This window comes from Leucoraja erinacea, chromosome 17 (assembly GCF_028641065.1).
Source record: "Leucoraja erinacea ecotype New England chromosome 17, Leri_hhj_1, whole genome shotgun sequence".
Taxonomy (NCBI): domain Eukaryota; kingdom Metazoa; phylum Chordata; class Chondrichthyes; order Rajiformes; family Rajidae; genus Leucoraja; species Leucoraja erinaceus.
In genome coordinates this window covers 40,175,037-40,192,523 of record NC_073393.1, presented here as the reverse complement: position 1 = coordinate 40,192,523, position 17,487 = coordinate 40,175,037, and the positions used below count along the sequence as shown (strand labels likewise).

General features: G+C 44.0%; 1 protein-coding gene across 1 annotated transcript; it reads right to left on the bottom strand.

Moving 5' to 3' along the window:
• Window positions 1-13,861: 13,861 nt before the first annotated feature.
• On the bottom strand, window positions 13,862-14,362 carry LOC129705490 (60S ribosomal protein L34-like). The gene has a single exon (XM_055649079.1). The coding sequence runs from the start codon at window positions 14,345-14,347 to the stop codon at window positions 13,874-13,876; it is 474 nt and encodes a 157-aa protein (XP_055505054.1). The 5' UTR covers window positions 14,348-14,362; the 3' UTR covers window positions 13,862-13,873.
• Window positions 14,363-17,487: the final 3,125 nt, after the last annotated feature.

Genomic DNA, 17,487 nt, shown 5'->3' with positions numbered 1-17,487 from the left:
CCCACCCTCAATAGTATGGGTCAAACTGATAAAATGATGTCTCCTTGTCTTTACTATGTTTACTTCAATAACCGTCTATCTGTGATTCCACACCGCTGCTTTGAAGTATGACGCGCATGCGTGCTGAGCGGGTTCTTCACGTAATCCCTCATCGTAACTCCTCATAAAATACAGATCAAACTTCAAACTGGTAAGTTCTCGTTTAATCTTACTATTTTGAGTGTCATAGCAAAGGGTCTGAATACTTATGTAAATGTGATATTTCAGTTATTTCGTTTTAATTACTTTGCAAAATTTTCTAAACGCCTGTTTTCGCTTTTATATTATGAGGTATTGTGTGTAGATTGATGTTAAAAAAGAAAATAATTTAATCCATTTTAGAATAAGGCTGTAAACCTACAAAATGTGGAAAAAATGAAGGAGTCTGAATATTTTCTGAATTCACTGTATATAGAGTTATACAGCACTGAAACTGGCCCGTTGGCCCAACTCGTCTATGTGAACCAAGATGCCCCATCCCAGCTAGTCCCATTTATCCATGTTTGCCCTATATCCCCCTAAACCTTTCCTATCCATGTATCTGCCCAAATGTCTTATAAATGTTGATATTGTAACTGTAGACACAGAACTGTATATACTGGTTTATACAAAAAGACAAAGTGCTGTAGTAACTCAGCGGGTCAGACAGTATCTCTGGAGACAATGGATAGACAATGTTTTGGGTTGGGACCCTCAGGTTAATTGTACTGGCGGGGTTACGGAGGGGAGCTTGAAGAGAGGCAGGGGTGGGACAAAGCCAGGCAATCGGTAGTTGGATGCCGGTGAGGATGGGGATGGGTTTGTTTAGCAACTGGATGGATAAAGTGTGAGATGATGATAGAAGAGGTGTGAAATGTGAAACTGTAGAAAAGAATATACGTGGAGAGGATGGGACGGGAAGAGAAAGGGAGAAATGGGTGTGCATGGGTGGGGGAAAGTAGCTGTTTTAACTTCCAGTTATAGTTTTACAGATACAGCATGGAAACAGACCCACTGAGGGGCAAACTCAGCCCTAGGAACACAGCAGAGATGCTCTGCTCTGCTCTAAACTATTTCCTTATCATGAATCCAACAATCTTCAGCCCCCAACATAATTTGTGTACTTGGTTGATTTGGAAAAGGCAAGACCCACCTGCCTGAAGCTTCTACATCAATGATGTTTGTTGTCAATGACAGCCTCTGACTCTGTTCCGTGCTGGATCGCCAGACTGCCTATAATCACATAAGATGCCACCACCTGACTCAGCCATTGCACACATGCTGACTGAAGGGAGAATAAGGCTAAAACTCCCTCTCTGATGACTAATTCTTCTGTCAGAGATAGAAGTTAAAAGGCTTCGTAGCCCCCATATTATTGAAATCTCAACTTTTCCTATTGTTCCTCTCCATCCTCTGAATTTATGGATGAACTCTGCTGTTATCTGTTCTTTCTCAGATCCTTAAAGCTGCAGCAAATATTGTTGGAATTAATCATCATCCTCGAGTTGTAGTGATGGAATTTTCAACTTTCATCTCTACGCATGAACCGCAATCTGCAGCAATTTTCCTAAGTTACAGAAATCAAAACATCAATCCTCACACATAAATTACAATTACAATCATCAGGTTTTAATGCTCTAGCTTGGCTTCAACTAGTCATAGTCAGAGGACTAACCAGCAGGGGAACGGCTGCTAACCAGCAGCCGTCTGTTTAATTCTCCTTTTTTTTGTAGTTCTAGTAAGTCCTGTGTTTTGTTTGTGGGTGAAATAGACTTTTTAATGTGGGGGGGAAGGGGGTAACTATATTTCTAGGTCCCTACCTGATTGGTTAGGCAGCTTTTTCTCCAGGCTGCCCCGTTGACCCGTCCTTGTGGCCTACCAGCGGGCGTGGGGCGCCGTTTCCTGGCGGGGACCGTCCAGCTCCTCGGCTTCGGTGGCGGCACAGCGCTGGAGCGCTATCGCGGAGCGGAGCGGGCGATGCCTTGCCTGGGTCGCCGCGCTGGATCGACGTCTGGAGCTCCGGTGAGCTGTGACCGCCGAGTTCAACACCTCCGGGCTGCGGGTCTGTGGAGCGGGCGGCGCGGACTTCAACATCGGGAGCCTGGGAGCTCCAAACCGGCGCGGCCTTGTCGGCTTCGGAAGCCACGGTCTCCGGTAAGGAAGCGGCCGTTCCAGGTGGCCCAGCCGCTTAGAGGACTCTCCCGACGCCGGGGCAACACCACCCGGTGAGAACGGCCAGGAACATCGTGCCTCTGTAGAGGCAAAAATAGCGGAGGCCTCAATTGGCCTGACTTTGGGAGAACTGGGGATGGGGACTGGACATTGTGGCTTCCCCCAAAGTGGTAACCATTGTGGGGGGATGATTTTTGTGTGCAAGTGATTATTTTAGTTTGTGTCCAAGATGGCTGTCGGAAGGGAGAGTGTACGCCTGCACGGTTTAGCTGCCGCTGCTCTCTCATCACATTGTGTTTTGTTTTTTGTCTTTGGATCAAATTCTGTCTTTAATTTGTGTATTGGTGATGTCTTTATTATTTATTTTACTCTGATTATATGTTTTTTACTCTTGTTAAATTCTGTAAGGTGTCCTTGAGACTTTTGAAAGGCGCCCACAAATAAAATTTATTATAATTATTATTATTATAGCTCCTTGTCATCTTTCATTATTCATGATGCCATTGATGAAATTAAATTTGGCCCCTTTAATCTCAACTCTCTCATGATAGGAAGAGGAAATACATAAAAGATGTTATCAAAGCTTCCTTAAAAAATATAACATCAAGGTTTCAAGGTCAGTTTATTGTCACATGTACCAATTAAGGTACAGTAAAATTTGAGTTGCCATACAGCCGTACTAAATGAAAAGCAATGAGACACGCAGCCACATAAAATAAAAATTAACATAAACATCCCCCACAGCGGCTCGCCACATTCCTCACTGTGATGGAAGGTAATAAAGTGCAATCTTCTTCCTCTTTATTCTCCCGTGGTTGGGGCTGTCGAACTTTCCGCATTCGGGGCCATTAAAGCTCCCGCAGCCAGCGATCCAAAGCCCTCGCGTTGGGGTGATCGAAACTCCCTCGTCGGAACGGTTGAAACTCTCCGTGGCTTGGAGCTCCCGAATCGGTCTCTAAACAGGGACTGCGGGCTCCACGATGTTAAAGTCCACAGGCCTGCGGTTGGAGCTCTCCACAGTTGACTCCGGCAAAGGGATCGCAAACTCCATGATGGTAAATCCGTGCCCGCAGTTGAAGCGCCGGGTCGGTCTCCAGGAAAGGCTGCGCGCCACTCCACAATGTTAGGCCACAGTGGGGATGAAGATACGATATGTGGGTGTGGGGGTGGGGGGGAAATCACATCTCTGTCAAGGTAAGAGATTGAAAAAAGTTTCCCCCGGCCCATCCCCCACATAAAACAAAGCAAGGAACACTAAAACATACTCTGGAAAGTCTGCTTGGGTCCTTGAATGGAGTCAAGGGGGGAGGTAAAGCGACAAGTGTAGCATTTCCTGCGGTTGCTAGGGAAAGTGCCAGGGTGGGTGGTTTGGGTGGGAAGGGACAAATTGACCGGGGAGATACAGAGGGAGAGGTCTCTGCGGAAAGCCAACAGGGATCCCATTGGTAGACAAAAAAGCTGGAGAAAATCTGCGGGTAAGGCAGCATCTATGGAGCGAAGGAATAGACGACATTTTGGGTTGAGACCCTTCCTCAGATTGGGGGGTGAACACAAAAAAGAAAGGAAGAGGCGGAGACAGTAGGCTGTGGGAGAGCTGGGAATGGGAGTGGAAGGAGGGAGAAAGCAAGGATTACCTGAAATTAGAGAAGCCAATGTTCATACCACTGGGGTGTAAACTACCCAAGCAAATATGTGGTGCTGCTCCTCCAATATGCAGTGGGCCTCACTCTGGCCATGGAAGAGGCCCAGGACAGAAAGGTCGGATTCGGAATGGGAAGGGGAGTTGAAGTGTTGAGCCAACGGGAGATCAGGTTTGTTATTGCGAACTGAGTGGAGGTGTTGTGCGAAGCGATCGCCAAGCCTGCGCTTGGTCTCACCGAGGTTGATCATACGCTGAATAATCCAACCACATTTTTGTTTGGAAGTGGAAAGAAATAATAGAAATTGCATTAATTGCAATGTGTAAAAAGAGTTGAGATACTGTATTATAATTTTGCTGCTTGTCATTGTGGTATATATCATGTCTGGATTGGTGAATATTTTCAGTTTGTGACTTTAATTAAAGCAGAAATAATATGTGAATGCTTCATTGAGCCTAATTCCGACTGGTAACTACGCACTTCGTCCGAGTACATTATCGCACGTGTCATGCAAGCCGTCTTAAATAACCACCTAAACTGTCATTTGGCAACTTAAAAAGCTGCTAAGGTTGCCCGGCTGACAACAGAAAAGAAAATTAAGTGAGAGCCCTGCAAGGTGTATAATATTTTTGACACTGTCATAGGCCTTTCTTACATATGCTGTCACCACGCACTGTAGTCTCTAAACAACCCTTCAGTAATTTTCCTTGCCTAATATCATTTCAGCATAATAGTGTTTTAAACCAATAACGCGACTCTAGCAATAGCAATAAATAAATAGCGCAGCTTTCCAGCCCCTTATCTCATTGGCCACGCTCGGCTGCAAATCGGTGTCAATCTGGTGGACCATCTTCCTCTAGTTGTGGGGTTGGGAATTGGGAGGGGCCTCACAAGTGGAACAGCTTCATCTAAATCCGGCCCTGGGGGAAACCGGAGCACCCGTAGAAAGCCCACATGGTCACAGGGAGAACGTACAAACTCCATACTGACAGCACCCGTAGTCAGCTTGGAATCGGGGTCTCTGGTGCTGTAAGGCAGCAACTCCACTGCTGCGCCACTGGGCTGCTCCGTTGTGATCTAATCAGTATTACAGGCATCCCCCAGGTTATGAACACCTGACTTAAAGGCACCGGTACCTACAGCGGCCTCCCATAAATTTAAAAGTGCATCGCACGTAAATATTTTCATTCCTACCACTAGCAGAACTAGTTTCCTTTGCACACTGGTCGAATGAAAGTGACTGATGGTAACATACATATAACCATATAACCATATAACAATTACAGCACGGAAACAGGCCATCTCGGCCCTACAAGTCCGTGCCGAACAACATACAGTAACTCCAGTCATCTTTTGAGCACCTATAGGTCATGTGATTGGAGCAGAATTAGGCCATTCAGCCCATCAAGTCTACTCCACCATTCAATCATGGCTGAATCATCTCCCTCCTAACCCCATTCTCCTGCCTTCTCCCCATAACCCCTGACACCCGTACTAATCAAAAATGTATCTATCTCTGCCTTAAAAATATCCATTGACTTGGCCTCTATGGCCTTCTGTGGCAAAGAAACCCATAGATTCACCACCAGAGCCATCACAGTGTTCATAATTCAGCCTACTGTATAATTCATAGTACCTGTATTAGGTCATTAACTACCATCCGAAAACAAAAAGGATACATGTGATGGTAGTACATCGAAGAAAAGGATAAAGCACAATGGAAGTAAAAATGGATACAATTAAAGTACTTGAGGTAGAAATGCCATTGAAAATTGACAAAACGTTGGGTCTCCGTTCGTTGGCAGCGTTCGTCATGATGAAGAACAAAGTTTGCGTTTGGACCATGTTAACGGATTGACCCAGATGCCAGCTGCCATTGCAACTAACCAAGAAACCGGTTTAAAGAAGGGTCTCGACCCGAAACGTCACCCATTCCTTCTCTCCAGAAATGCTGCCTGTCCCGCTGAGTTACTCCAGCATTTGGGTCAATCTAAATTGTTTTGATAATTGAGATGGAAAAACTGTCGGTGATTTAGCTTGAAGGTCAAAATCAATGCCAATTAGCCCATTAGCTTGCAAGATTGACACAGGGACAAGCAGTGGTTTAGGGAACTGTGGTAATCTGGGGGAGTGGTTGAGGTGAAGATATGATTCAGATTCAGATTCAGATTCAGATTCAGATTCAATTTTAATTGTCATTGTCAGTGTACAGTACAGAGACAACAAAATGCATTTAGCATTTGACGCGCTATGCATATGACGCGCTAGATTGAGGGCTGGGGTGGAACAGTGGTAGAGTTGCCCTACAGTGCCAGAGATCCAGGTTCGAACCTGACCACGGGTACTGTCTATACAGAGTCTATAGAGTGAACATAGGGACCTGGGCACAGATTAAAAGGAATTGATAGGATTCGAGAAGAGCAGAGGATGATGGAGATCTGGAATGATGGTCATTCATAAACAGCATGTTCAAGACCTGGAAGAGAAAGCATGCACATGTTGGTGAGGAATTTGCTGCAAGTAGAGGGCCCACTAACAGATTTAATGCAAGGGCTAATTTATGTAACACAAAATAGTAAGGGAAGGCAGTCGAGACATTCAAGATGTCCACAAGATGAGGCCCTCACTCGTGTCTCTTTGGCACCCCGCAGCTCTGCCCTTGCTCCCCCTTGTGGCAACAGAGACAGAGTCCCCCTGGTTCTTACCTTTCACCCCATCAGCTGTCACATACAACACATAATCCTCCGACATTTTCGCCACTTCCAACGGGATTTCACCGGGATAGTCACATTGTCCCATCTCCACCCCTTTCCGCCTTCCGCAGAGACCAATCCCTCCGCAACTCCCTGGTTAACTCATCCCAAACCACCCCTCCTGCAACTGCAGAGGACGCAACACCTGTCCCTATACCTCCTCCCTCGACTTGGTCCAGGGACCCCGACAGTCCTTACAGGTTAGGCAGAGGTTCATTTGCACCTCCTCCAACCACATCTACTGTATCTGTTGTTCAGGTTGTGGACTCTTATACATCGGCGAGATCAAATATAGATTGGGCGATCGTTTTGCTGAACACCTTCGCTTCGTCTGCCTGGTTAAAGGCTATCTGTTGCACCTCTTGTGGTTGAATGCAAAGCTGAGTGGTTTGGTAGTTACTAGGGTGACGTAATGACAAAGCTATTAGCCACCGCCTCACAGTGCCAGATTCCCAGCTTTCAATACTGACTTGGGTGCAATTTGTATTGAGATCGCACGTTCTCCCTGTGGTCATGGGGCATTCTTCTGTGTGCTCCATTTGCCTCCCTGGTTCTAAAAGATGTGGCTTGGTAGGCTATTTCGCCACTGTAAATTGCACCTAGAGTGTAGGTGAGAGGTAAAATCTGTGGAATTAAAACATGGGTTTAATGTAGAACCCCAGATGGTCAAAATGAGAGATTCTCTTTAAAGTTACTTTAATGATATTTAAAGAAGGATTTTCTTTAAAGGTACATTCAGAAAGTATCCCCTTCACTTTTTCCACATTTTGTTACGTTACAGCCTTATTCTAAAATTGATTAAATTCATTTTTTAAATGATCAATCTACACACAATACCCCATAATAATAAAAAAGTGAAAACAGGTGTTAAGAAATGTTTGCAAAGTCATTAAAAAGAATTAACTGAAATATCACATTTACATAAGTATTCAGACACTTTCCTCAGTACTTTGTTGAGGCACCTTTGGCAGCGATTACATCCTCAAGTCTTCTTGGGTATGACGCTACAAGCTTGGCACACCTGTATTTGGGTAATTCCTCCCATTCTTCTCTTCAGATCCTCTCAAGCTTTGTCAGGTTGAATGGGGAGTGTCGATGCACAGCTATTTTCAGGTCCCTCCAGAGATGTTCGATCAGGTTCAAGTCCGGGCTCTGGCTGGGCCACTCAGGGACGTTCACAGACTTGTCACGAAGCCACTCCTGTGTTGTCTTGGCTGTGTGCTTTGTATCGTTCTCCTGTTGGAAGGTGAACCTCCACCCCAGTCTGAGGTCCAGACCGCTCTGGAGCAGGTTTTCATCAAGAATCTCTCTGTACTTTATCCGTTCATCTATCCCTCGATCCTGACTAGTCTCCCAGTTCCTGCCACTGAAAAACATCACCACAGCATGATGCTACCACCACCATGCTTCAATGTTGGTATGGTATTGGCCAGGTGATGAGCAGTGCCTGGTTTCCTCCAGATGTGATGTTTGGCATTCAGGCCAAATAGTTCAATCTTGGTTTCATCAGACCAGAGAATCCTGTTTAGGTGCCTTTTGGCAAACTCTAAGTGGGCTGTCATGTGCCTTTTACTGAGGAGTGGCTTCCATCTGGCCACTCTACCATGAGGCCTGATTGGTGGAGTGCTGTAGATATAGTTGTCCTTCTAGAAGGTTCTCCCATCTCCACAGAGGGACTCTGGAGCTCTGTCAAAGTGACCATCGGGTTCTTGGTCACCTCTCTGACCAAGGCCCTTCTCCCCCGGTTGGTCAGTTTGGCCGGGCGGTCAGCCCAATGAGGAGTCCTGGTGTTTCAAAAGTTAAGAATGAAGGAGGCCATTGAGCTCTTCAGAACCTACAATGATGCAGAAATTGTTTTATACCCTTCCCCAGATCCGTGTCTCGACACAATCCTGTCTCGGAGGTCTACGGACAATTCCTTTGTCTTCATGGCTTGGTTTTTGCTCTGACATGCACTGTCAACTGCGGGACCTTATATAGACAGCTGTGTGCCTTTCCAAATCATGTCCAATCAATTTAATTTACCACTGGTGGACGCCAATCAAGTAGAAACATCTCAAGGATAATCAGTGGAAACAGGATGAACCTAAGCTCAATTCTGAGTGTAATAACATAAGGTCTGAATAGTTATGTAAATGTGATATTTCAGTTATTTTTAATTACTTTGCAAACATTTCTAAACACCTGTTTTCACTTCTTCATTCGGGGGTATTGTGTGTAGATTGATGATAAAAAAATGAATTTTAAAATAAGGCTGTAACGTAACAAAATGTGGAAAAGGATAAGGGGTTTGAATACTTTCTGAATGCACTACTTCAAAGGTTTCATAGGACTATTATTGTCACGTACAAATTAAGGTACAGCGATATGCAAATTACCATATAGGCATATGAAAAAAAAGCACCAAGGCACACAACTACACAAAAGTCAACATAAACATCCACCACAGTGGATTCCCCACATTCCTCACTGTGATGGAAGGCAAAAAGGTCCAAACTTCTTCTTTATTCTCCCACGGTTGGGGCAGTCGAACCATCCGTCGGGGCAATCGAAGCTCCTGCAGCCAGCAGTCGAAGCTCCCGTGTAGGGGCGATCAGAGCTCCCGCGTTGGGGTGGTCAAAGCTGCTGTGGCTTGGAGTTCCCGAAGGTCTCTGATCAGAGACCACGAGCTCCGCGATGTTAAGTCTGCAAGCACCGCCAACTCCTCGGTGTTAGGCTGCAGTGCGGGCGGAGATACGATACGGGAAAAAAATCGCAAATCCACCGAGGTAAGAGATTAGAAAAAGGTTTCCCCCAACCACTTCACCCCCCCAACCCCACCCCGCACATCTATATAACTAAAAGTCTCATCTTGACCACTTCCTGTCTATGCTGTATATTGATTTTAGAAAAACGCTATCCTATATCGCTATGATCTTTGTCCATCTTACTCACAGTCCTCCTCCGCTGCGGCAGCCCCAAGGATTTTTCCAATCGATGAAAAATAAAAAAGTTATAGATGTTTAGAAAAATCTTGAGATCAGCTGATTGGTCCTCCCGTCTGTCAATCACCATGATGAAGGTAACGCCACTTGGGGGGGGGGGGGCAGGACTATAAAACCCCGGATGCCTGGAAGTGAGTCAGTCACTGGTACATCGCGAGGGAGAGGCCACAACTGTGATTCTAGGATGTGAATCAACTGAACTGTGAGTCTGCAGTGTACTTGCAATAAATGATTTGTTAGCCCTTAATGAAAATGCAATGAGTTGTTTGGCCTGCCCTGTGCTTGAATCTGCAATGCAAAATGGAAATTAAATGACAATGCTAAGAGTTGTTTGGCCTGCCCTGTGCTTGAAACTGCAATGCAAAATGGAAATGAAATGACAATGTGATGAGTTGTTTGACCTGCCCTGTGCTTGAAACTGCAATGCAAAATGGAAATGAAATGACAATGCAACGAGTTGTTTGGCCTGCCCTGTGCTTGAAACTGAAGTGCAAAATGGAAATTAAATGACAATGCAATGAGTTGTTTGGCCTGCCCTGTGCTTGAAACTGCAATGCAAAATGGAAATTAAATGACAATGCAATGAGTTGTTTGGCCTGCCCTTGAAATGGATTGACTTGACTTGACTTGGAATGGATCGACATGACTTGACTTGAAATAGAATGACTTGACTTGACTTGAAATGGATTGACTTGACTTGAAATGGATTGACTTGACTTGAAATGGATTGACTTGACTTGAAATGGATTGACTTCTCTTGAAATGGATTGACTTGTCTTGACGATTTGAAATGGATTGACTTGACTACAAATGGATTGACTTAACTTGAAATGGATTGACCTCTCAAAATGGATTGGCTTGACTTGACTTCACTTGAAATGGATTGACTTCACTTGACTTCACTTGAAATGGATTGACTTGACTTCACTTGAAATGATTGACTTGACGACTTCACTTGAAATGGATTAATGACTTGACTTCACTTGAAATGGATTAACGGCTTGACTCAACTTGAAATGGATTGACTTGACTTGACTTGAATTGGATTGACTTGACTTGACTTGAAATGGATTGTTGGCCCTGCACTCACTGTTCTTGACTTGACGACCCACAACACCCATGCTAGTGCTCCAGAAAGCCCCTCCTCCCCACTGGCCACCTATATTGGAATTGGTGGAGAGGTGGAATATTATGTTGGGGCACCAGCCCTGCCGTGTGAAGCTGGGACCCAACGGGTCCTACTTAGTCTAGTAACCCAACTAAAAACATAAATTTAACACATACTATTAAAACCCAAAGAAGGAAGGGACAGACAAACTGTTGGTGAGGCAGCCGGTGGATCTAATATTTTAAAGGTACTTTTAGGTTCATGCTTGAACGATAAGAATAAAGCACAGTAGTGAAACTAAATTTAGTTTGATCTACAATGTAAGTAAAACATGTTCCCTCAGCAGTTTTACTTCTTGGGGCCGTAATTTACAGTGCAGAACTGGGGATGAACATTTTCACCATTCCCAATCGATTTTACATCTCCTATAACAGAATGGCAATAAATATACTTCTGATCAAATCAAATTTTGTTCATTTGTTTTCATGGTAAGGAAAATCAAATATCGATGAACTTCACATTATTTTTTTCAAAAATCCATGATGCACCATATTGAAGTGTCACAGTATGTTTGCCACATTGTTAGGAGAAAGATTAACAATGATTGCTCTTATTTAAAGATTTTTACATTTTTGCTTCCCCGGTTTGTCAGAGTGGAAATCAAGTGAACACGCTAGAGGATAAGATGTGGAAATATGCTCACTCAGTTATTATTTTTGTCTCTGCCTTTTCTTCTCCTATCTTGTGGCTGTCAGTGCATTTTCTGAACCTCAATTGCTGCTCGAATGCAGTTTAGGTGAAGTTTCCACGGTTTATTCAAAGGAAATAAAGATCCAGTAATTATTGATTGCAAAATTACTCTGTACCGCTGACTAGTAATGCTACTATATAATCATAACACAATGCTAAACCTAAGGCTATGTTTAATATCAATTGCATTGCAACACCCGGCAAACACACCAATGTTAATTACCGTTACCAATTGATTTTGGGAACAAAATTCATCTAAGGACCAGTATAGAGCCTTTATAAAAATGCCATGGTTTTGATTTTTTTTAAAGATTACTTTCATAATTTGTTTTGTTTCCTGTTCAAATTTCTGCCTTTAGCTGGAAAAAATATCATCTAATGTACCATGTAAATCCTCAAAATATCTTGAAAGAATTTAATTCCGATGAAGCATTTTAAAAGTTACCGTCTGAAGGTAAGGGTCAGGACCTCAGAATTAAAGGGCACTCTTAGAAAGGAGGTGAGGAAGAACTTCTTTAGTCAGAGTGTAGTTAATCTGTGGATCTCAATGCCACAGAGAGCTGCGGAGGACAAATCAGTTGATATTTTTAAGGCAGAGAAAGACAAATTCTTGATTAGGACGGGTGTCAAGGGTTATGGACTTCGTGGACTTTGGAAGGAGGTGGAGGGGGACCCACAGTCAAGTTAATATATCAATGGGTCAATGGTTGAAAGGGTCAAGAGCTTCAGATTCCTGGGCGTGCACATCTCTGAAGATCTTTCCTGGTCCGAGAACACTGATGCAATTATCAAGAAAGCTCATCAGCGCCTCTACTTCCTGAGAAGATTACGGAGAGCCGGTTTGTCAAGGAGGACTCTCTCTAACTTCTACAGGTGCACAGTCGAGAGCATGCTGACCAGTTGCATCGTGGCTTGGTTCGGCAACTTGAACACCCTGGAGAGGAAGAGACTACAAAAAGTAGTAAACACTGCCCAGTCCATCATCGTCTCTGACCTTCCTTCCATCGAGGGGATTTATCGAAGTCGCTGCCTCAAAAAGGCTGGCAGTATCATCAAAGACCCACACCATCCTGGCCACACACACATCTCCCTGCTATCTTCAGGTAGAAGGTACAGGAGCCTGAAGACTGCAACGACCAGGTTCAGGAATAGCTACTTCCCCACAGCCATCAGGCTATTAAACCTGGCTCGGACAAAACTCTGAACATTAATAACCCATTATCTGTCATTTTGCACTTTATTTATTCATGTGTTTTGTAGTCGATGTCTATTATGTTCTGTGTGCTGAAGCAAAGCAAGAGTTGCATTGACATATTAAACACATGAACATGAACTTGAACTTGAACTTATGGGGAGAAGGCAGGAAAATGGGATTAGGAGTCAGAGATCAGCCATGATTGAATGGCAAAGTAGACTCGATGGGCTGAATGGCCTAATTCTACTATAACTTGTGACATGAAGTGTAGTCAGTATTGTAATGCTAAACACCAAACAGCTAGTTTTTACTCTGGCTTCCACAAATAGTGTAATTGTAACCTGTTTTAGTGTCATTGAGTAATAGATAAATATTGGGCTGGGCAATGGTGCTAACCTCTATTCTTCTTTGTAATGGTCCCATGAGATCTTTTAGATTCACCCTCGTCTTAGATGAATCTTTAGCTTACTGCCTCAGTTTCAAAATGTAGCTCTCCTCAGTACTGCACTGGACCATTAGCCAGGGTGTTTATGGTGAAGTGGCTCACAATAATATAGAGATGTTATTAATCCACTGACGGGAGAAATTATTAATGGAAACACAAGGAACTGCAGAAGCTGGTTTACAAAAGAAAACACAAAGTGCTGGAGTAACTCAGCGAGTTGGGCGCGTCCCTGGAGAACATGTATAGGCGCGAATGTATGAACTTATCGTTCATATTGTTTGTTAATTCAAATAGCTGTAATGCTTTCAAACTTATGAGATTTATCTTACGGAACAAAGAAACACCATGGTGCAATTGTTCACTTAATGTCCACATATTATTAAATACCTTGTGCTTTTTAATTATAAACAGTTTAATTTATTGGTCATTCTTTGCAATATTTACCATCGTGAATTGTCATGCCAGAATTTCCATTCAGTTTAATAACCTAAAATTGACCATTCTTCATTTTGCACCCCTACCATTTCCCTAAACCTTTCTCCTCCACCTTCTACTCAAACACCCCCTCCTCACTAGAGAAAGCCTGTTAGGATTCTTGAAGGTGGACAAAAATGCTAGGATTCTCAGAGGTGTTGGGCGAAGCGATCGCCAAGCCTGCGCTTGGTCTCACCGATGTAAAGCAGTTGGCAACTATAACAGCGGATGCAATAGACGAGGTTGGAGGAGGTGCACCACTTCCGTTGAGCGCTTCGCCCTATACCTCCGCTCAGTTCGCATTTTTTTTTTTCAATTCCATGTGCATACAAAATCACTTTGCCTTCTGGCTCTGTGCCTGTGCCTTCAGTACCTTCACCACTATCTTCTGTTCCTCAATAAGGAATGCACGCTTAATCCTGTCACGTACACACTTGGCACACATTGAACCGCCGTAGGCTCTACTAACATGCTTCTTGGTCTTTGACAATCTCATGAGGACCTTGGGTCGAACAGCCCGAATACCACGGAGTCTTCCAGGGCAGATCCCACATGCGGACTTTGGTGCTTTGCCAACTTTCTTGGTGTACAGGAACACAATGTGGTTTCCAGGTGTCCGGGAGAGCCTTTTCTTGTTGGACGTGGTGTTGTAGGATAACCTGCGACGGTATGTCAGGCACTGAACCATCTTTAAAAGCTGCAGCCGGCCGCACCAGTTCGCATTAACCAACCAGATCTCCCGGTGGCTCAGCATTTCAACTCCCCTTCCCATTCCAAATCCGACCTTTCTCTCCTGGGCCTCCTCCATGGCCAGAGTGAGTCCCATCGCAAATTGGAGGAACAGCACCTCATATTTCGCTTGGGTAGTTTACACCCCAGCGGTATGAACATTAACCTCCAATTTCAGGTAGGCCTTGCTTTCTCCCTACCTTCCCCTCCTCTTCCCAGCTCTCCCACAGTCTACTGTCTCCGCCTCCTCTTTTCTTCCGCACCCCCCCCCCCCCACCCCCACATCAGTGAAGAAAGGTCTTGATTGAAACGTCATCTATTGCTTTGCACCATAGATGCTGCACACCCACTGCTTTCTCCAGCATTTTTGTCTACTTTTGATTTTTCCAGCATCTGCAGTTCTGTCTTAAACAACTGTTAGGATTCTCACTCATTTAATGAAAATACACAAAAACTAATTGTACAAGAAATTGCTATATTAACCAAAATCCCTTCATTTTGAGGAAGCAAGCACAAGTGTATTTTAAAATGTAGAGCAAGGTGTGGGAAATTTAAAAAGAATTAAGCGTCAGATTCACCAGTCTGAAGCTCATAACTTGTTTTCATTGAATATAGCATCTGTTTAAAAAGTAATTTTACTTTGGAGTCACGTGGGTGACTACGTGAAGAAGCCCCAGCCCGCATGCGCGCCAATACGTCTAACGCATGGTGCACGACTGGCTGGGTGGCGCGTTGCTCCTCCAGCGGTATGTTTAAAAGGCCTTACAGGTAAGTCTTGCACTTATTCTGAGGTTGTTTTTGTTCAGTAATCTTGATTACAGAACTTCGAGATTCGAATTACTATGGAAAAATCCCGGGCGAAGTTGAGATGGGCCGCGGGGAAACCAGCTGAGGACCGCGGGAGTGCGGGCAGTCGGCGGCCGTCGATTTCGCCGTCCGAGTCGCTGGCGGTACGGTCAGCGGCTTCTGACTTAGTGCCTGTCGAAAGCACTCTGGTCCCTCAGAAAGATTAAACGAGAACTTACCAGTTTGAAGTTTGATCTTTATTTTATGAGGAGTTACGATAAGGGATCTACGTGCCCTCTGCTCCCAACCCTCTCTCATAAAGGTCAGCTGGTAGTTCTAGTTTCTCGAATATTACTTTATTCAGTTCAACAACTGTTATCTGTGATTTCAAACCGCTGCTTTGAAGGTTGACACGCACGCGGGCTGGCGGGCTTCTTCATGCAATCCCTCATCGTAACTCCTCATAAAATAAAGGTCAAACTTCAAACTGGTGAGTTCTCATTTAATCTTCCTATTCTAAATCATTTGATTTAAAAGATGTAGCCATTCTTCACACGTATTTACTTTTACTTTAAATGTTTTGAGCCTTATCGCGGGGCGCGGACTTAACATCGGAGCTGATCCCTTGCCTGGGATCGCTCCCACCACGACCAGCACGGACTTATCATCAAAAGCTCACAGTCTTCGGGAGAGGCCAAGTCGGGAAGTTTCAACATCGCGGATGGTTTGACCAGCCCCGACGCGAGGATCGATCGTCCATCGCGGGGGAGCTGACATCCCCCCGATGCGGGAGCTGATCGCCTCGAAGCGGAGGGCCAAAATGCCGCGCTACGGGAGTCAAGATCGTCTCGTCAACGGGGGCTCGAGGCCCACGACCGAGGAAGAACTAAGGGAAGGACTTGAACTTTATTTCGCCTTCCATCACAGTGAGGAATATGTAGGAGTCACTGTGGTGGATATTCATGTTAAAATGTGTTTTTGACTGATCTGTTGCTTTTAATTGTATGACTGACCTGGAAAATGAAATTCCTCGTATATGTTGCAAAACATACTTAGCGAATAAACTGTGATTCTGATTCTGATAAATCCATAGTGATCTAACAGTTACTTTTGTTTAAATTTTATTTACAAGCACGTTATTTTTATGTTGATATTTTAGATATAAAATGCTGGAAAAGCTTCAGATATGCAAACTCCATTCTGAGCTTTTATTTGGGAGAAGTATTCTTCTAATGATTAATGAATTGAATGAATTAATTAATGATTAACCACCGGGTGGCACCGGTAATGGCTGCCTCGCCAACAGTCTGTCTGTCCCTTTGTTGTTTGATATTATGTGTATGTTTTAGTGTTCTTTAGCTTTGTTTTATGTGGGGGTGGGGGTGGGGGAAACTTTTTTGAATTTTTTACCTGAGATGCGTTTTTTTCCCGTATGGTATCTTCGTCCGCACTGCGGCCTAACATCGAGGAGCTGGCAGTCTCTGGTTAGAGAACGACTTCGGGAGCTCCAAGTCGCAGGTGTTTCGACTGCCCCGACCTGGGAGCTTCGATCGCCCCGACGCGGGGATTTCGACCGCCGGCTGCGGGAGCCTCGATCACCCCGGCAGATTGTTCGACTGACCCGACTGCGGGGAAAAATGAGGGAAGATTATACTTTATTGCCTGCCATCACAATGAGGAATGTGGAGAATCCGCCATGGTGGATGTTTATGTTAACTTTTATGGAGATTTGTTTTTTTTTAGCATGGCTGTATGATAATACGAATATCACTGCACGTTAATTGGTACATGTGACAATAAAAGACATTTGAAACTTTTCAATTGTGTAAGGAAATTTTAGTAAGTACATGTCATCTTTGAGTATCCATTTTAAGATTTTTTTTCAGAAATAAAGTCCAATTATGCTGGCAAAACACAATAAATATATAATCAAAATAAATATATAATCAATATAAATATATAATCAAAAGTCTGAAGAAGGGTCTCGACCCGAAACGTCGCCCATTCCTTCTCTCCAGTGATGCTGTCTCACCCACTGTGTTACTCCAGCATTTTGTGTCAATAATCAAAAACAGAATTGGGAGAAGTCGGGTACATTACTGTAATTGGAAACGGTATTAGAAAAACAATATTTAACAGGCAAGTAGCGAGTGCAGATAAGGTTTCGTCGGGTGAGTGAAACAAATTACAAGTGCTGTGAAGCTTGCTAAAATGCCAACGTCAAATTGACCCATGATTAAAGAATACTGGAAGCTTGACATCAATTAAAAATCTAGAGATGGTTTTATATCCTAAGGATTTGCACCTTTCTATTAATAACAAGTGTTGCGCAAGTAAGTGTGACAGACATGTAAATGCATGATCACACCTAAACAGGAATAACTCCCATTTTGAGGGATATTCTTTGCACAACTACTTTGGATTTTTAAAGGA